This window comes from Fringilla coelebs (genome assembly GCF_963513975.1).
Source record: "Fringilla coelebs genome assembly, chromosome: 5".
NCBI classification, from domain to species: domain Eukaryota; kingdom Metazoa; phylum Chordata; class Aves; order Passeriformes; family Fringillidae; genus Fringilla; species Fringilla coelebs.
The window spans coordinates 10138605-10160324 of record NC_140033.1 but is presented as its reverse complement, the minus strand read 5'-3'; the positions used below and the strand labels follow the sequence as shown (position 1 = coordinate 10160324).

Sequence of the window (21720 nt, the reverse complement as noted above, 5' to 3'; positions counted from 1 at the left end):
AGAACAGGGGAAAATTCCATCCAGCCTGGTCCAAAATGTCCAACAGACTTCAAAATATTGTTTGTGGTTTTATATAACCATCAGCAGACACCCACTCATATCCCCCCCACTACTCTGCTAATCTGAATGGTAGTATACTGGGAAAATTCCCATAAAAACATTGCATTTTCTTTTTCTCCATCAAAATTTTATAAGGTTATAATTTTTTACAGCAGATCTAACCTTTAACTGCACATACAATGTCAGGGAAGCGTCCTGAATTTCAGAATCTGGCAGATTGGGGGAAAAAAAATGTAAAAAAAACCCCAAAACAACAACCACAATCAAAAAACCCAAAAAACCCCAAACCAAACAAAAAATAATCACACACAAAAAAAAAAACCACACCAAAAAGACCCAAAAAACCAAAAATAAAACAAAACCAAACCAGTAAGAATACTTAAGCTATACCTCACCTGCTGTAAAGTGATACAGCTTTATTTAAGCTAAGGTTTAAAATATAATATGCCTACTTCAGGAAGGTGAGAAGTAGAACTATTTCTTTAAACAACTACATGAACCATTTTAAATTTACTAATAAACCCCAAACATTTGCTATAAATGGGAAACACTGCCATTCAAAAAGCTTTTGCCTGGTTAGAAAGTGCAATGTATTTAGAAAATGGAAACAAAATGCAATTAATTTTTGAGGAAATTATTCTTTTCATACATGAGAAAGAGAAAAGAATTAGAATAGTCTCAGTGAGTGAATACCACGCGTTAGGCATCACCAGGTGCCTAGTATTCCTATATTAACGAATTCATTTCCTCCCCCTACCTTGCTCAAACTGTGGTAAAGTATTTATGACTTCTAATAAGTGTGAAATTGTAGGTTAACTAAGCATTGCTAGGAGAGGATGTGGTAAAATTGAAATAAAGACACAGTAACACAGATCTTTCCATTTTAAAATTAACTGCAAGTCAACCACTACCACAAGTATGTGTCAACTGTGAATCACATGTTAAATGAAAAACCAGCTGAATGAATGAAGTAAAACAGTACAGCAGATTGAGAACCAAATTAATTCCAAAGTCTTAGCAACCTGCTGGGGAACCTGCAAGAAAAAAACATTGTTGGGATAAATTTACTTGCTAAATATAGGTTTGCACTTCTACCACTTAGTTACACAATGAAGGAGCATGCAGTGGCCTGCTGAATATTACAGTTTTCCTTCACTTGACAGCAGAGAGATCTTAAATACTTACATTTAGCAGCTGTTCAAAAGCATAGCTAAAACCTTTTTTGTAATCCGTAATTCCTTTAGCAGAGATTTTATACACAGCTTCTTTCAGTTTCTTCTTGTTCCTCACATTAGCTTGGACAAGATGATTAAAGCAACTGACATTCTGGGCATTATTATTAAACTGCAAAATAAATAGAAATATTATTAAAGACAGGTAATTTTCTTTTCTCTGTACTTTAGCAGTAAAGATTTATGTTTTCTGGATCTTCGTGAGATAAAGAATTTCAAACCTAGATTTCCATTTTCACTATGCTGAGACCAACCAGTAGTGATTGGAGAATCCAAAATGAATCTAAATATTTAAAAAACAGGTAGTTGATGCTTCACTCTGTGGCAAACCAAAAAATCTACTACAGTGGAAAAATTCACACAAATTTTTTTTCAACTTTACATAAAGAAAAAAAAAACTTAGAAATGCAGACTTGTGGAAATAAAAAAAAAAAAAACAAACAAAAAACATAGATAAGGATATATTTAACTTTTTAACCCCCTGAAAAATATTGGTTCAGTTATCAGGTGACTTCCATATTGAATGAATTAGTTTGGTGTTTTACAATTTAAATTGCAGATCAGACTCAATTGGTATATACAAATTATGGAAAACAAAATACGCTCCTGGAAGCACAGGAGAGTACAGCAGCAAATATGAGAATTCTGATGATAGCAATAGAAATTTGTGTCTTGAGAAAACACACTTCTACTGTCTTACTCACATATCCATAAAGACTACTCCCTGAAAAGTAATTTATATGATATTCTGACATTATGTAAAAACACACACAGAAATTTTTTAAAGTGCAAAATGTTGTCTGCACAAGTGGAAATCAGTTTAAGGTTGCTTTTAAATTTGCCTCTGTATAAATATACATATATTCATGTATACTAAAATACAGACCTCACAATTTACATTTCAACTGAAAGCAGATTATTATGCCTCTTCCTGATTATGGAGGTTCTGTGAAAGTAAACATAAATGTAATTTTATGCTGGCAACCTGGTGCAAAGCCTTAAAATAACTTAAAAATCAAGCCTCATTGGCTTAAATCTCACTACTGCTAACTAGTTCAATAGTGCTCTGTAGATATAAGGTAAATAAGGTTACAGGTTTCAAAAAATGCTCAGCTAGTTAACCAGACACAAAGTACAGAGAGAGAGAATTGCATTCAGCAGCAAATACCAACCTGTAACTGCACGACACTTATACCAAACAAAACTTAAAAGGATAAAAGGGTTAATAATATTAAACCATTTTTAATAATGCCTAGTATTTCAATTCATGTTATTAGGGGCTATGAACATTAAGAACTCTATGTTCTTAATGTATTCTGTATTGCCCAAAAATGAATGTTTTTGGGACCAAAAACACCCAGCCTGTTTTGCTTAAGGAAAACCATGAGATGATCACACAGCTGTAACCAGCTCACTCTGATGCAAAACTCTGACACATTCAATAAAAGTGCTTCCAATAAAAGTTTCTTATAGAAGTAATCAGTAAATCACCTAATGATTATTGGAGACATAAACCATGTGGGAGTGAAAACAGTTATTATGCGGTGGAATTTTTTCAGTTTGCCTCAACCTAAATTTATAGCCATGATGGGAAAATTACAGACATAAATTTTATAAAGACAAGGTCTGAAAACCAAGTCAAATTGTGAGTTGAGGTAAAAGTACAGAAATTGTATCTGGAAAGTAAAAAAAAACTACCCATTGCCTAGTTAGCAGCTCTGCCCTACTAAAGTCAATTTCATCTAAAGTGAAAACACTCCTCTGCTTCACCAGTGATATTATATAGAAATTATTAATTGACTTAATATAAAAGAAATCCCAAATTCAATCCTATGGCCTCTTGGCTTTAGCAAACTGCAGTTTAGATATTTAAGTGAAAATTTAGTGACAAGAGAAAATTTCTCCCTGGAATATCACTAACATTAAACTGCCAACCTAAGTCACTTGCTAGGAGTCCTGTAAATATTCAGAATAATTATTTCTAAGGAGGTCAGGATGCATGTAGTCAGCACATGGATTGGTAATTATGGCTATAGAAATGGTTTTTAAAATATTTTAAGGAATACTGGTTCAAACTGTGCAGGCAGCTGACAAGGAAACTGCTGTGCTACACTTACACATTAAACTGCATTGCACTGTACTCACACACTCTGTGAAGTGAACAAAGGGTCAAACCAAAGCATCTGCATCTGTAGATGCACAAATGCTGATGGAAAATGAAGGAGAGAAATGACACATTTGTAGCATGGAGACTTACATCAACCAAAGTCTGCAAATGCTCTAATTGAATTAAGGAAATGTATGAGCCAGCTGCTGGCAGAGACATCAGTCAACATTAATGTTGGTGCCAGTCAGAAAGGAAGATGAGTTTGTGATTCCTGTGAAGGAATCACTAGATGGAACAGCAATCCTCCAGAATGAACATTTCCTTGTTTGCTAGGAGGTGAAGGCAAGGTTCAAATCTGACTGATGAAATGCTGATGAAGAGGCAAAGAAAATTCAGGGGGGAATGTAATTAATATGAACACCAGGAAAGTATTGAAGTAATGGAAGGATTTCAACTGTAAACCAGAATATCCTTAAAACTGACTTTCCATATGGCAAACACCAGGACCATTCAAAACTTAAGAGTTAGCCAAGCTGAGCCAGCTTCTAGTTATGCTCATATGAAACAAAATAGCAATAGTGGCACTATTATTATTTGTACATTAAGATTTGTAAAAATTTACACATCTTAATTTACAAGCCAAAATAACTACTGTAAGCCTTTACTGATTCCTGGTCACATTGTCTGACCAGTAAGTACCATAATCATTCTTATTTCAGCTCACAAGATTTCTTGAAAACACAATCACTTAGTATTCCACTGAAGAAAGAACATGTAAGCTCTCAAAAACCAGATGCCATTTCAGAAAGTCCATGTTCTTACAAAATCAAATCCTATCAAAGGTGTAAAATTAAGGTACTTACAACCCATACTTTACTGAACAAAGACTCTGAGTGTATCTATGTGAAAAATGTCTGTTGGGTATTTATCAGCCTGGCATTTCCCCTAATTATTGCAGTAAATATAAACATATACAACAAAAGTGCTATGGGAAAAAAGGAAATAAATGGAATTTTTTTTATGATGTCATGGGCTCAGTGATTCATTTACAAAACAAAATATGACATTTAGAGGTGAACCATTCAATTTTCAAATGTAAAGTCACCCTATAGAGTCTGTCACCACCAATGTCAGCTTCTATTTTTTCAAGTATATGAAAAGCTTATTCCTTATCTAAGCTAAAATAAGAGAGGCTTGCAGCAAGACAGTTGTAAATGAAGGAAAACAGGATAACCTTGAGCTTTTTATTTTAAATCTTCATGAAGTATTAATATAATTAAATCTGTCTTGTAATTATACCTGCAAGGTATAGGATCCAGATGCAGTTTCCACTGGATTATTTCTCACTACCCCATTTATTTATATCCTATTGCTTTCTCCACCTCTGGGATGTCCCAGAACAATCCTCTGTTCTGAGGAAATTAAGACCTTCTCCTCACAGGAATAACTAAGCCTGGTACTGGGGCCTAAAAAGTCTCAAGAGAACTCAACCTCATCGACCTCAGACCAGCAGTACAATCTCTGGCCCTTTGTGGGGCAACTCAATAACCTGAAAGATAAGAAAACCAATTTGAGTTAACATGAAAGTCCAAATGAAGGGCTTTGAGCCTAATGCTGCTTGAACTTTGTCATTCTGGAGAAGGTCTGAAACAGAAATACTGATCCAACAGTCTTACAAGGACTTTATCTTCTGATTCAGAAGAGGATCAACTTGTGAAAACCAAGTGAAAAAAAACCAGTGAAAAGTTATACAGAAGTGCAGCAAAAGATTCAAATACTTGAGACTTTTCCCCTTCCTTGGGTAGCTCCACTGAGCTGTGGGCTCCTCCAGCCACGTGGACCTCTGCAATCCAAGTGCCCCAAGAGCTGGACTTACAGAAAATAGGAGACTGTCATTCTCAAAACCTTTTCTAATTCCAGAAGAGTTACTTATGCATTGCTAAACAGTCACAACCTGGAAATCCTTCTAATAAAATTACTGAAATTGCTACCACAACATGAGGTTATTAGGGAATTAAAGGGAAGTAAAACATAAATACTGATTTATTTCCTATATCTGTTCCACTTTGTGGATATGCAGATCAAAGAATGAATAACAAGACCCTACAGACAGGTGTTTTCATTAAGAGGGCAGTAGAAGGCAAAAGAAGGGGGGGTGGAAAAAAAAAAAAAAAACAACAACCCTGGAGAAAGCATCTGAAATGAAGAAAGAAAGTATCAGAAATCAGCATGAGCTCTTTAATTCAGTTTGAAAATAACAAAATCTTCTGTAAAGCATCTCATTACTGCAAAATGCAAAACCAAACGCCAATAAATCGAAATCGTAAAAGAAAGTTTTCAAGTTTTAGTCACTAGATGGCACTAAAGCAAAAAGAGTTGAAATGGTCTTAAAAAATCCCAGGAAACGTGGAATTTTACATTTCTGGTGGACGACATTGGTGCTTTCTGGAAATTTCATTTCAGCTAAAACAATAAAAAATATTCATGTCCTAAATGATTGAAAAATCACAAATAATAAAATCTAAACTTCCTCCTTAAAGGAAAATTTCCACATCTTGAACACAAGAGGTCCCAACTCTAGGAGGATGAAAATTATGGAAAATCTGTAAACCAGCCTACTTTCTAAATGTTCTTCTGTGCCTCCAAAATCTGAAGAAGTGATAACATAAAATATACGGCACCAGATCTTATTAAAACTTCAGATTTTCCCAATTATCCTTACCTACTGCCTCCCTTTTCTGTCTATTTGTTACTGACATCTATTGATTCAACATATCATGTTTAATCAGAATCTTCTGGAATTGCATTGTAAGTTAATTAAAAAAAAAAAAAAAACACAAAACCAAAAAAAAAAACCAAAACAAAAAAAAAAAAAAAACCCAAAAAAAACCCCAAACCAAACCAAGCCCCAAAAACCAACCAACCAAACCAAACAAAAATTACCTAAACCAAGCAAAAGACCCCCAAAAAATCCAAAACCCAACAAAACCCTATGAAAATCTCCATTTCCAAAAATTTCTGACATGAAATGAGAACCTGACTTAAACTGTATGAAATTGGTGCATTTTTAAACATTCATAAATGTTTATCTTATATAGAGAATAATATAAACTTGAACCAGGCAGTAATTTCTAAACTTAAACTTGCTATAGAAATTTAAAAAAAATTAAAACACTAAAATCCCAATTGATTAATAAATCAATAACATCATTCCAGGGAAACTGAAAGTTGAGGAAAATATACTGACTTTGCTAAAGACTTATTCACACTACTGCTGTTGACTTTCAATCTGCTGAGGTTTGTTGCTATGCTACTTCTACCTCGTGGCTAAATCAGCCTGGTGACCCAGTTGTATCCATACGTATTAAATGAGCAATAGTGAAATAGATCTGATTTCACCAGGCTTTCATTTTGTAGCTAAATCCGGCTTTGGCTTTTTTTTTTCTTTTTTTTTTTCCTTTTTTTTTTTCCCCTGCTGCTTTAGGCTTGGTAATAGGATTTCAGGGTTAATCCCAAGAATAACTGAATCTTGAATAAGGCCAGTTAGAATCTGTATTTGAGCAGTGGGAAGACATTATAAATATTTATCAGAACCCATTTAGTGAATAGTATGAAGGCAATTTGCCAAGTTTTATTCCCATGTAAATTCTCAGTACACCGAAAATCTGAGGGAGTTCAAGCAATAAAGGTTTGTAATTTGACATGAGAGAAAATAATATGTGATATCAAAGTTCACCATTCATATCTTGCTATAGAAAAACTTATTTCTCTTATTCTATGACTAATGCACATACAGTCTTCAGTACAATCCTTCAGATACATGGTAGAGAATATGCAAGAAACTTATTCAAGTACTCAGAAGCCAACTGCATTTCTTAAATTGTATTTCAAGAATCAATGAAACAATATTAGGATTATATGCCAATTTGCACTACTGGCATTCCCTGAGGTTTAAAATGTATCACATTTCTTTTCACTGTTAAATGTATACCTGTCCATCATACACTAGAATTAGCAGAATTCAACAATGAAACTGTTAGATCAATAAAAAGCTGTTGAAAAAATATTGTAGAATAACATAAGACAAATATTAGGGAAAAGACCAAATACAAGGCCAAAGTATGCTCTCAGTCAGCTTTTTCAACCTTTATAAGCAATATTATTATCTGCAAATAAATCAATGCAAAGCTCCCACTAAGTACCCCAGGATTAATGTTCAGACCATAAAGTATGATGCTGCACTGCCAGTCTCAGTTACAGCACAGAACATCCGTGGAGGCTGAAAGATGAATTTGCTTAGCAAGATGAAATTTATGGTCTTTTTATGCTGCTGTGGCTAAGTTAGCATGTATTATTTACTTGAAATCATGTGTTTCTGACTTCTACTGAAAAATTCAGTGCTGTAAACTTCATCATCTCTCAGGGGAAGCTGGCTGATCTAAACTACAGCACCGCTGTAGTGCTGCAGCCCTGCAGCCTCCCCTCCATGGCACTGCTGCCCAGATCCACTGGGGAAGAGAGATGTAACAGGAAGCAACTTCCCAGAAAATTATTTTGTAGACATTTTCTTGTTATCACTTGACAGGGAGAATCTTCATTCAGTCAAATTCCAGTTGTTTAAAACATGAAGCACCCTTGCCAAAAAGATGAATCATGAGAATATATCAATCTGGAAGGGACCCATAAGGATCATCAAGTCTAACTCCCTGCTCCATGCAGGACGACCAAACACTAAACCACAGGACTAAGAGCATTGTCCAAACACTCCTTGAACTCTGACAGGATTGGAGTAATGACCAGTTCCCAGGGAGCCTGTTCCAGGGCCAGACCACCCTCTCAGTGAAGAACCTTTTCCTAATATCCACACTGAACTTCCCTGACATTCCTCATGTCCCTTCACTGGTCATCAGAGAGAAAGTTCTAAGCATTAAATTGTTACCTATAGATTGTCCTGATGTGTGAGGTCGCTCCTCAGGGTGTGAAGATGAATGTTTAATTGGTGCAAGATGCTATAAGACAGGCACATATTTTAGCATTTTAGCATCAGCTCACATGGCAGAGGGACAGCAGGGGGCTACAGCATCACCTCTGCCTTCTCACATCTTGACTCCATGTACCTGCTCCCCTTTTAGGGCAGAGCACCGTGCCTGGCTGGGCAGGAGCCTGGAGTTCCAGAGCAGTGAGGAGGCTGCAGCAGCACAGTGCTGACATGGGAGATGCTGCTAAGGCAGGAAGGGAGAGACAGGAGGGAAAAGTGTGAGTCTGGAAAGCATGAGACTTGAGAACTCAATCAGTATTCCATTCATCCCAAAGTTGGGAAATCCTTTAGATTCACTCCAAGTTAAGACACTGCCACACATAATTCTTACCTAACAAAGAGAGGACTGCTATAGAAAGTATGTTTTTAAAAGGTGGATCACAGAACAAATAGTCTCCTCCTTGTCTCAAAACTTCAGGACAGCCTGCATTTTCTCTTTTTCACTAACATGGCAGTCATCTTTCTCCAGAAGAATCATTAAAGCCAGCCAGCCCAGCCTCTTCTGAACTGGTAAGGAATGAGCTTTTTGTTCAAGAAACCATTCTCCCATACAAATTTTTAATGATATTGTCACAACACTTCCTGGTAACAGTCTTCTAGTTGGAAAGCTGACTCAGCAATGCATTTTTGGGTGCAGCACCTGACATGCCATAAAACATCCCAAGATCAATGGTATGTCTGACAAAGCAGGGGCCTCTTTAGTAAGATTTGTGGTTTGCTGAAAATTAAGAAACTAGAAGGATCCAACAGATTTATTACCCAGTGGAACCATGAGGTAGAGTTATCAAATAATTTTATATACCACTAAACTACACATTTTAAATATTACTTTTTAAATGCTACTTTATATACACTATTCATTATAAATACTTCTGATATAACAGAGAGCTCGGATTTATTCTGGGAATCACAGACCCCCATGCCATGTCTTGTTAGAAGTCTGACTCCCTGACATTTGACAGCTATAAGAGGAGACAATAAAAATGTGTATTGATGCCCAAAGCAATCCCTCAAAGTAGGAATGGAGGTGACTTTTCTAGACATCTGGAGCTGTCAGCTACACGGTACAGTAATAAATGTACAGTTTCCAGCAACATTCCTGCTCCTGACATCCTAATGTACATTTTGAGCTTCTAATTTCCACTCCCTTTGGCTCTTCATAACTCAAACACACTATTGCCCAGAATTAACACTTTGTGACAGATACAAAATGAAAAGATTTTGGTTTTAAATTTGTACTATTCCTTTTTCAAGTCTTTCCATGTCTTTTTTACTATCTTATACCCATTTTGAACATTTTCCTTCCACACCAAGCTAAAGTTACAGTTCATACTATAAAGTGCATTTCAAGTTTGCACAGGATTTAGGGCAGAATATTTAAGAGAAGAACCCTTAAATAGAGTAAGGAGATGGATTTAGTTGGTTTGGGGATGAAAAAGTTGTGTAAAACAGAGGTGCTGGTCCTAGAGGACTCTGATAGTGAAACTCGTATATGTGCTCACATGAACATTTTACATTTCTTTGTGTTACCTGTGGAGATGGTCTGATTTACATATATATGTGTGTGTGTGTATCTGTATAGACATAAATATATGTTCTGTATGTATGTGTATATACAGGTGCTCCATGTACATTGGGCCAGTTAGGAAGACATTTGGTAGGATACAGGGCACGGAGCTGCAGCAGCCTCAGCTCCCTTGGGGTGTTGAATCTGGCATGATTCATGCTTTCCCCTAGCAGGTAAATTAGTAATGTATAAACAAATAAATTCCAGAATTCAGATGGCTTGGTTATTAATTTGTAATTCTAAAAGAAAAATAAAGCTTCTAAAGATTTTTCAAGTTTATTTGTTGCTATGTAAGGCTTAGTTTAAATGAGAAATTAAGAGAAAAACTGTTGAAACACATTCATTCTTTCTAAATCCTGTAACAATTAATCAGATATGTCCAGATGGTCTTTGAATAAAAACATGAGTAGCTTCTGTGTGGGATCTGTCTGGCTGTAGTGTTACAAAGGCTAAGTAACTTGTGCACAGTTCAGAGGTGAATGTGGCAACTTGGCTTCTGGAGATGGTCCTGGTCTGAGCTGTAATTCTCAGAAAGAAAAGAACTGACATGATTTTGTTATATTGGCTTTTAAACATTGACATTATTATTTTAAACCAGATATTCCAGAAGAAACACAAGCAAGTACCACAAGGAATATTATCCCTGGGATGGAAAAGTAACACTTCATTCTCACCTCTCTGCCATGGACTAGTCTGTATTTGTCTGCTTTATGTAAGTATTTGACATTTGGTCTTATTGCACAGACAATATTGTAGGGCTTATTAAAATGCAGTTTGCAAGAAATTTTGACTTACACTAAGGATAAGAGAAAGTTTAACTACTGAACATGTCTTTTGCTAGGTAGACATGGAAAAACTGTTAAGTAGACAGAGAAAAGAAAAAAAGGATTTGGTATGCATTCCCTGTTTGCAATAATGAAAGCTTTGCAATATTTCTTATTTTGAATATTTGTACCACACAAGGGTCATGAAGCACTTGCCAGTCTACTAATAAATAAGGTGAGTGATGAACAACTACATGGGACAAACATTTAGGTTGGCAGGACAAAACAAAGAGAAAAAAAAAAAACCCAACCAACCAACCAACCAACCAACCAACCAACCAACCAACCAACCAACCAATATCTTTACATATTCTTGATTTCAGGCTAAAAGGGGCAATGAGACACTCCAATCTGTCCTCTTGAATACTGTCTCACCACCCACCTACCACCAGTCATTAAAATTCCCTTGGCTGTTTCTGCAATAAGCCATTACAAATACCTTTAGTGGTAGATGTTTGCTTAAAGTGCATATTCCAGAAAGGCATTAAATATTGATATGAAGACAACAAGAATCTTTCCTTGGAATTTTAAAGGCATTTTAACTGGTTATATGCCATTAAATTTATTGGGTTTCAGCTTGTGTTTTTCGCTGTGTTTTTACCTGACAGGTTTGAGAACCTATGGATACAAGAGTGTCCCCAGCAACAGCACTCCTCATCTGTGATGACATCAGCCATTAGATTATTTACTTCTGTACCCTAGAACAACCAGAAAAAGCTCAAATTCTGTGAGTTTGAGAGCAGGCCTCAGCTTCTCAGATGATGCACTCAGGAGTGTGAGAAGATGCTTTCTAGAGCCAAGCCATCACCTGTCAAACACTTTCAGTCCTCAGAGAAGACACCTACAATATTTTTTATAATATCTGAGCCAATAATTTTGGTGTTAAATTACTGATATGCTCCCCATATATGTAACAGTATTCAGGTCAACAAAGGAGTCATACAGTAAAAATCCGAGTTCAAACACTTATATTTTGCCTTCCAGGAGAGAAAGTGAACCATCAATCCATACATTATTTAGACAAAAGTTGTCTCTAGCCATTCCACTGAAACTGTACAAGCATTTCTAGCTCATCATGTCTGATGAAGACTGAAAGAAGCTCAACTCTTAGCAGTCCTTCACTTTTTCTTTTTCTTGACAAAAATGGTTTAATTTGCTTTCCTGAGGATCAGGGTCCCACTGAAGCCAATCTCATTTCAAAAAAGTCAGCTAATATAATATTCCCCCTACCCTAATCTTCCTCTCAACTCCAGCCCTCTCAACTTTCTCCCTGAAAGACTTCATGACTCATTTCTTGACTTTCCTTTTTGACAGAAGGTAAAAAAAAACCTAATTCTACAAGAAGATAAATGTTCCATGAGACTGTTTACACTACTGTAATTCCTCCTGCTAAAAATAAATCTCTTTCCAACTTCTTAATAATTCCTTGCTTTCCATAATTTCCAAATTTTCTCCAATTTTATTTTCAGAATATTCACCTTCATTACATTTGCTAAACCTGTCCTCCAGATATATTTCCCCTACATTTATTTCCATAGATACACAGCCTTTCTCTGCCTCTAATTATGAGCAAGGTAGGAATTTAATACTAGATTTTGATCATAACTTCTCTAAGCATTTTTAACCCTGCACCTACAGTGCTCCTTAAATATACCTGTATGAAAAAAACCCCACCTTTAATTCACTTGCTCCTTGAAAATGGAAGATGCAAGATAATGACCTACCATTAAGGAATGCTAATGATTTTCCCTAAAGGAACATTGCTACCAAGATGTGTTTATCTGCAGCTATCATTGCTCCCCTTTTCTTGAAAATGAAACATTCAATTTAAGAGAAACTGAAAGGTCAGTCAGATGGATTGCTGTTAAGAGAATCAGGATGCTCAACACTCACACCTAAACTTGCCTTTCTATCACTTTTCAGTGACTAGTGAAAAACCATGTCCCCTGACAAAAAATAAAACTAATTACAGATATTTGTTTACTGCCTCACACAGCTATGATGCTGAGGAGCCCGCACACTCAGTTGCAGCTACTATGATTCATTACCTGAAATGATTCAGGATTAAATCACTAAGAGAGGCTCTTATGCAGAGAGAACCTATTTAGTTTTTTTATTTGTCAAATAATGAAAAAGATGGCAGGCATCTTCATATTTTCTCCTTAGTATTGTCCATAAAGGAATATGAGAAATTAAGAACCAAAGTACATTTGCAGTAACCTTCATACAGGAGTCCTTCTCATTTCCTCTAATCCACCAACAGAAATACTTCAGTTCCACTGATACCATGATCATGTTTAATTTCTCCCTCAAGTAGTGATGTTGTTTGGAAAAACTAAGCACCACTGAACTTTTTTGGTTCAAAATTCAAAAAGACTGAAAAAACCTGTCATACCATCTGAGTACATAATTTAATTTCAGGCCCCTAAAAACATTACATTGAAATAATAAAGGAAATAAAGTTGAAGTTATTTTAAAATAAAACTCTTCAAATTTTTGCCAACCGAACAGAAGCACACCCCTACAAACCTAAAATTTCTTGCAAAGATCATATAAGCATGACATGCTACCTATAGAATCTAGCATCCTCCTCCCTCCAGTAGGACTTCAGGCTAAGGTTTCCACCCATGGCCTGTTATTTAATTTTTAAAATAAACTTAAGAAAGCAGTTCCCAGAAGGAAGGAACATCTCCCTGTATTTAAGATAATATAGGTGCAATGTGAACTGCAAAATGCAGGATGGATCATGTAGCAGAAGGGAAAAGCAGCCCCTTGATATATTGAAAAGACTTTTAAAAAACTTTATTTTCCCTCTGTTAGCATATTTAAATATTTTAATTAGGAAGGCATAAAGATTTTACCAGCTTAGGAGAAAGAGAGACAAAGTAAACAGGTTTGCAAACACTGAGCTCTGGAATTCCATGAAAAACTGCTATTAAAAATCAGTGGGAAGAGAGGTGCATCATCCACAGATTCTTTTTTTTTTTTTTTTTATCCCCAACAATAATATCATAGGCTGGGTGCACAGTTTTTTCTTTGAAATCAACTCATGTGGCAATAACCTTCCCTCTGAGTTTACTCAATGTGCAGAAATGCTCAAGAGCAGGAGATGAGCTTTCAATTTTCTCAGAATATGATTCTGTTCCATCTCATATGCTCTTGACATTTAATTTCCAGTTCCTAAGCAGTAAATACTAGTTTGGATTTTTACAAAGGCTATATGAATTTAAAAAGTGCAGCAGCTCCTGACCTTTAACACATCTGTTGCTGTAAGGGAGTTTTCTCCTCTGTGTGGTTTCTGCACTTCTGCAGATTTGAAATACATTTCTCCTGCACACTAGCCACAATCACAAACAAATTACACTCTCTGTGTCAACATCTGAAACCAAGCCACTAAATCACGACGTGCTGGGATGGAATTGCTGCCCCCATCATCTACTGCTCGCTGCTATCAAAGCCTCTAACCGGATTAGTGGGAGAACAGCTGTATTACTCATGCATTTAAGCCCTTGCAAACAGCAGGTTTTCTCCCTGCAACAAAGCACAGCACTTCAGATAAGGAGCATGCAAATCCCAAAGGAAACCATGATATATTAACCCCTGGCTATCTTTTTACAACTTAACAGTTCATTCAACCTTTCTTTCCCTGGAAAGAAGTGCAAGAATGTCACCGTGATATTTTATGAAAAATCCCTTTGCCAGGATTTCTTCTGTGAAGATGAGAAGCCTCAGCTTCTCCATGTTTTCCTGCTTTGGAATGTGATTTGTAGAATTGCTTACCCAGCATGTGAATTATTTTACTTTCATGACCAATCACAGCCAGCTGTGTCAGACTCTCTGAGTCTGTCACGGGTTTTTATTATCACTCTTGTTTTGCCTTCTGTCTGTATCCTTTCTTTTTCTATAATATAGTTTTAGTATATAATTTCTTTTAATATAATATAATATAATATAATATCATAAAAAAATAAATCAGCCATCTGAGAACTTGCAGTCAAATTCTCACTTTTCACCTCATCCTGGGGACCTCACAACACCACACAGGAACTACATTTATTCAGTAGAACTAATGCTTTTAGCACATCTACTTTTAAGCTTTTTTTTCCCTAGGATTTCCTCATTTACAAGGCACAGTTCATTAAATCTTCCTGTCATTTTTAAGAAGTGATTGACATGAGCTTAAATCCATGTCTTTCAGTTGTGGGCATGAATCATCATGCATATGGGCTTTGTGGGACAGCATCTTGGCAGAGGTTAGCAGTGAAACAGCTCTCTAGTTAACTCAAAACCCCAGACCAAAGACTCCATGGTTATGAAAGCTAACAAGCCATAAAACAACTGTCACATTTTAGGCCAAAAGATCCATGTGGGAAAGAAAAATTGGGGATAACTTCTAGTTAGTGTTAGTGTTCATGTATTCATATGATAATGCTGTATTAACTTAATATTTTCACCTAGCTTTTTGGACTTTTTGATTAGCCTGTGATGTCTAATACTGGGATGCTTCAGGAAAAAACTGTTCTTAAGCAAAGACATGCAATATATTGAATAGTTTTTAAAAAAATATTGAATAAATCTGCATTTATTTCACCTAGAACAAAATGTTTAAGTTGTTTTTTTTCCTGTTGAGTTTACTAAGAAGGCACTGGAGTTGGACTTTAGATAGACCTACTCCATTGTGGAATATTTTGTGAATCATGATGATGGAATCATAGAGTCGTTTATGTTGAAAAAGACTCAAAAGATTATCTAGTCCAAGTGTTAAACTGATTCTACCAAATCGTTAAAAAACAAAAGAAATCCTTAAAAAACCCAATCTTTAAAGGCCAAACTTCTGGGTTTACTTCTCTCACGTATAGAATACCTTACAGTAGAACAACCATTTGTTTCCTATCTATAGATTATTATTTCCTGTCTATTAGAGAAATAAATATATACATGTTGTAACTGAATACATGAAAACATAGGTTATATCAAAGTAATTATAATACTGAAAAGTTTTAATAAGGACAATTTTAAATTATAAGGGAACAACATCAAAATGCACTTCATGAAAGATTTAGAAATGCCATGTTCTAATATGCACATTTCTGTGATTGCTGCCCTCCACTGATGAAGAAAACAACATGACCAAAATGCTCTTTTTGGTTCTGCAATCAAATTTCTGATGTGAACCTCTAAAGTTCATTCAAAGGGAAAAAATAGCCCTTACATATTGTAAATAACAAACCCCTGGGGAAATATACTGTAGAAAATATTGAAGGTTTCTGGTCCTTTTTTGACACAAATCCCAACCTTGAGGCCTCATTAGAATAATAGTGACCCTTAGCTAATAAAGTACTCCCAGTCTAAGGAAAGCTTAGCATTAAGATGACTCTGTTCATCTTGGAGCAAATGTCACAAAAGTGTTTGGAAATATGTGTAAATCAAGAGGTGGTAAGGGTCCAGATTTTCCAGCAGTGAAGGCTGGCATAGTTCTGCTAAAACAGTAATCAATTTTCATCAGTTTAGATTACAAGCTTCTTTTTTTGTTATTTGTTTTTTTGTTTTTTTGTTTTTAATTGGTAAAACTAAGAAGATTTCAACCCCCCAATACTATTACAGAGAAGCTTATTTCCTTTAATAACAATAATTTTTAAAAAATCAGGGTGAGTTGTTTTTTTTCCTTAAATTCACTGCAATTTAGAGCAAGGAAAATGGTCTTATCCACTATTAAAAACTTTAATAAATGAAATATCATAGAGAATAAACACTTATCTGCTCCTTGCAGGAAGTTCTAGCTAGACTCTCCGAAAACCATGAAACAATAAGTAGTTTTAAAAAAAGATTTCTTTCAGTTAGATTTCAGGTCTTTCTCCCTCAGGCTGGCTACAACATGAACCTGCAAATTGAAAATTATCTCCAAAATCATTCCAGTTACTAATCATTGAGGCTGTCTCTTGTTATTAAGAATTTGCCAGTGTTCTCATCTTAAATCCATAGAATCAAAACTCTACAGTTGAATAGCTTAATTAAAAAAAAAAAATTAAAAAGCTTTTCCCCAGGCTAGAACATGACATCCAGGGTATTCTCCTGAAAATGGAAAATTTCCCACAGTTTTTTCATAGATTCTTCCCTCTATTTTATTATTTTTTTATAAGAAAAAATAGTTTGCCACCCATCAAGTGGTGAAGAACTGTAAAACTTCTTAGAAACATTTCTTGGGCAGGTCAGATAAATGGCTCCACATCTACTGTCATTATGCAGCAAACAACATGAGCAATCCAAATATCTTCTGTGCAGAAAATCTGGGAAGCAGAAATCATTTCCAGAGAATTTTCATATACCAATCTAATGGGAGAGGTTTTATACAGACCATAAAATTATACTGAAAAGGAGAATTTGGCTATGCAGGAGTTTATTTAAATTACTTTTGCCCTTCACTCAAATGTATATGCAATATCAAATCTAGGACATTCATTTTATTTTATTAAGTCTCTTTGCAGCTTAACATTCGAGTATTTCACATCTGGTACTAAAAATCATTTGCTTTTGGCTTTGTTGACAATGCAAATTTTGTGGGAAGAACAGATACTCACTGAAACTACATTCACAAAGTCATCATCAGACAAGGTCTCCAACATCTCAATGACCGACGTGCGGATCAGCTTCAATGTCAACCCACTGACACTCCCACTCCTGAAAAAGTTCACAATAGAAAAGTTGAATTCAGCAAATATTATGTAAAGCATAAAAAGAAAATACAGAGCACCCACTTTCACACTAAAATTTTCAATTTAATTCCTGAATTCTCCAACTCATCATTAGTGTTATTAAACTATTCATAATTATTAAAGAGCAAAAATGGCACACAAAGTGCCAGTCCTGTGCCTCAGATGACATCATAATGCTACATCCTTTATTCATTTCCTTTTCAAGAAAACTGAGTTTAACACCTTCAACCAATGCATTATCTAAACATTTTATACTCCCACACTCAGATTTACAGCTCTGGATTTTCAGAGATGCCGGTGACAGCTTCTTTGATTCAAGGCAAAACCTAAGCTGAAGTGAAGAAATAACAAATGTTGATAAAACTCACTGCTGATATGAAAGCACTTCACCACGTGTGAAAGCATTAAATGCAAATTCTGTGCCTGAGAAGTTTTTCAGCATAAAGCAATCTGACACATCAGGTTCAATGCTCTCTTCAGTCCCTCAACTTTGCCTACACCACAGAAGCCTAGCTGAGGCAGAGAGCAAGTTTTTATTCATTTCTCTGCTGGCTTTCTAGCAATTTTTTTTATAGTAACTGAACTTGACAATTTTTAAATCTGTATTGTAAAACATACAAAGTCCACATACATTCTTATCTTTCAGGTGCATTAAATCATTTTCACATCTATTGCAATGCTTCTAGTAATTTGGTTTTAGGTTTGTGCTTTACAACAAATCTTGGCATGCACACGAGAAATATTCACTTGATTGCTGCAGTAATTAATAAGTTTAAAACAGAAAAATATTTAAGTTATTTAAATAAACATTTCTTTGCCTCCAGTTTAAATAACTTTCATGTTTGGTTTGAGCTTTTTGCAACTATTTGCTATTATGTATTTATTTTGCTCATACCAAGATTTTTGAACCTTGCATAAAGGGACCCCTTAATTGCCTCTCTATTTTTTCATCATACAGAGATTTGTTCAATGTACCAAAGTACTTTTACCCCAGTTATGTCAATATGCAGACATTAAACACTTACGCATCCACTAAAATAAGCATGTCCTTGGGAGATGCTGCTCCTTGGATATACCTGAAATAAAAAAATTGTATGAATTACACAAATTTACATAAACATTTTTTTTGTGTGCAATGGAAGACACTCTGGGATCTCTAAACTCAAAGTAGCTGAACCAACAAAATCTTCCTTTTGTATCTAGTACAAAACCCACATGTTGTTTTTTAACCCATGTGTTGTTATTTCCTCTCTGGCTGAGTCTCCTAGGTAAATCTAAGTCTAAACCACATTAGGGTAGTCGGGACATAGAATACACTAATCAAAATTCACTGCTTTCACATAACTGAAAAACAGGAATGCTGTTTCATAGCTACAGATCTTGATGACAGACGAATTATTACTCAGTCCAGCTTAGGCAGAAATATTTAGTCCTTTGAAAAAAATACGTCCAACTATATCCAAGTATCAGTGTGCTTTATGTCTTGAGAGGCTTACATAAAAAAATCATGAGAAGTAATTCCACCTCTCTCCCATCTTTTACACATCTAATGATTTTATTGATGGTCAAAACCACTGAGGCATATTTTTAAATATTTCCAAAAATCTGGAAGAATGGTTCAGTCTAATATTCAAGATTATAATTGATTTTGGTACAAAATCAGTTTTTAACTGTCTTACACCTATTTGATAGTTATCTTCCTATGAAAAGTCTGTGTAATCCAACAGAAAAACAACTATAGGGGATATTGCATAACTCCTATTGCATAAGGAGTATAATTCAAAATTTTTTTATTTAGAAAAACTAACGAGTTTTAAAAAGAAAATAACAATATCTAAAATAAGTACAATTACAAACATGCAGAAAAATATTTTTACGGTAATATCTAGAAATACAGTATATATATAGTATATAAATTTAGTATTTATATATATATGTATGCACACTAAACTTTTATAAAGACAGCTTACCATGGTCTTCTGCGTACATCATACAGATCTATTTTGTTAGGAGTTCGACTTTTATCTACCCATGGGGAAGCTAAAAAGAAAAAAAAATTATGGAATAATATAAAACTTTATCTCATGTATTTTATTTACAACAATGTCATGAACCAGTATCACAGACTTTGCACTTTATAAATATCAACATTTCATATGGATAAAAAAGAGTCTGTATTTGTTTTATATGTTGTTGAAATACTTAGACATCCTTATACACATTGCCACAATAAAACTATGTATGTGTGTATGTATATGTGCATGTGTAGGTATATGTGTATGTGTTAAAAATTATGACCTTTTTCAATTGTTTATTTCAGGCTTTACCCTAATTTTCATCAAAGGTGGGAATTATTTCCTTACTGGAAAATAAAATGACCCTTTCAAAACCATGTGACAGCTTAATGAACACAAATAAAAATGTGAAAAGCTACAGGGAATGAGATAATGTTCCACAATTTGTTCTCTCACTGTATGCCAAAAGCCTTGGGGGGTGCTATTTCCTGACATCAATCATATTTCTGCCTAGGAAATAAAGAAATATATGGGCAGCTCCAGGATTATTCCTGAAAAATAATACACCTAAGACAAAATGGAAGATTTATATCTTCACCCATGAATATAAAGGAAGCCATCAGCTTTGAGCAGCTGCCTATTTTTGATTTTACAAAATGAGCACCTTACTCAGAGACCAAACCATGATCTGGCCCATCACTTCCTGAACCTTTAGGCTGACTGTAACTCACATTTAGCAGTACACATCTAGCAGCCACAGAGAACACTGTGTATTGTTGCACACCAGAAGAACCCCAAAACCTATACCAGTATTGTCTATGATTTCAGACTAGACCACCTGACAGGTCCTTTGGGACCTGACAGGATAAAAGTCATGGAAATTTTCAGAAAGGAGGGAATCTGATTTTTTAAGACAGATATATGTTAAAATTCTAACTTATGTATCATTACTTAGACATGCACAGGTTAAATTCACCAGTATTTTATGAATCTACAAAGTTAGCACATGTTCAATGACAGATTTTTTTGTCTCTGTCCAGGCTATCCTTTCCATAGAAATTCCATCTGAAAATCCATCTTTCAGATACATTCCCTGAGACTTACAAAATCTTCATGGAATGTGTTCATTTCAGTTTTTATTATGAGTGGTTTAGGTAAAATAGCAAAAATAAAACAAGGTACTGACTAAGGGTGCCGTATCTTTGCCAAAACTTCCAGTCATTTCCGTGACATTCAGTAAAAAGGCTGTGCCCTACCAAATATGTTCCTCTTAATTGACACATATCTTGGACAGCCTTCATAAACAGAGAATTATCTAAATTTATGACCTGGATTTATTTCCAAACAACAGAGAAAATTCAATTTAAACTGGCAATGTTATTTTATTTCACACGAAAGATAAGTTTTACTTCTTAAGTGCATTTTGTAGAGCAAAAGGATGGTGGTTCAAAGAGAATTTGAAGGGAGGGGCTGAAGAAGGGCATTTCTAACATCATCCTCATATACTGCTGTGACAGTGAATGCTGACAGAGGTAATAATTTAAAACTGAACAAATTTTCTACAGGCAGAATGACAAAATGGCCCTTTGGCTAACATAAATTATCTACTGAAAACCATCACAGGAACATTTAGCTAGAATTCATCTGACATCACAATCTTCATATCCTACTTTAAACTACAGGGTAATTTTTCTAACTCTAAACTAACATTTACAGAAATATGGGTTAAGATTTCATTTTAGCTGTGCAACAGAAGACCATGAGAAATAATTCAGCTACTTTTCTCTGCAAAATACATGTTAATGCTGCAAATACATGTTAATGTAACATCACCTCAGAGGTAAGCACATCCCATCCTTAAGGCCAACACCAGTTCTCTCAACAAAGCCCTTCAGTACCAGGGCCTTTAGACCAAACAGCATGTGGCAAACCTTTCAGAAACATCAAGAAGCAGAATTTATACCGACTTGAATACCTAAGAGCAAAACTTGAATTGCCTGAAACTTTCCCTAGTATTTCTAAAAGCACCTAATGATTGTATAACAACACTTGAGGGTTTTTTTACCTGGAATAAACATCTGAACACATTTAAAAATTCCTTTTCTTTGGTTTTGTTTTTTAAATATCGAGAGGATGCTCAAAACTTCTGGTTAAGACAGTAAAA

At 35.1% G+C, this 21720-nt stretch overlaps 1 protein-coding gene across 7 annotated transcripts in view; it reads right to left on the bottom strand.

Moving 5' to 3' along the window:
* Positions 1-21720, bottom strand: part of CACNA2D1 (calcium voltage-gated channel auxiliary subunit alpha2delta 1) — a 353676-nt gene that overhangs the window by 73744 nt on the left and 258212 nt on the right. For all 7 annotated transcript variants that reach the window (XM_084206726.1, XM_084206727.1, XM_084206730.1 and 4 more), the window contains exons 8-11: positions 19512-19581; positions 18567-18617; positions 17407-17506; positions 1246-1404 (exon numbers count right to left, since the gene is read on the bottom strand). In XM_084206726.1, the coding sequence (XP_084062852.1) occupies positions 1246-1404; positions 17407-17506; positions 18567-18617; positions 19512-19581 (380 nt within the window). The remainder of the gene's footprint in view (positions 1-1245; positions 1405-17406; positions 17507-18566; positions 18618-19511; positions 19582-21720) is intronic.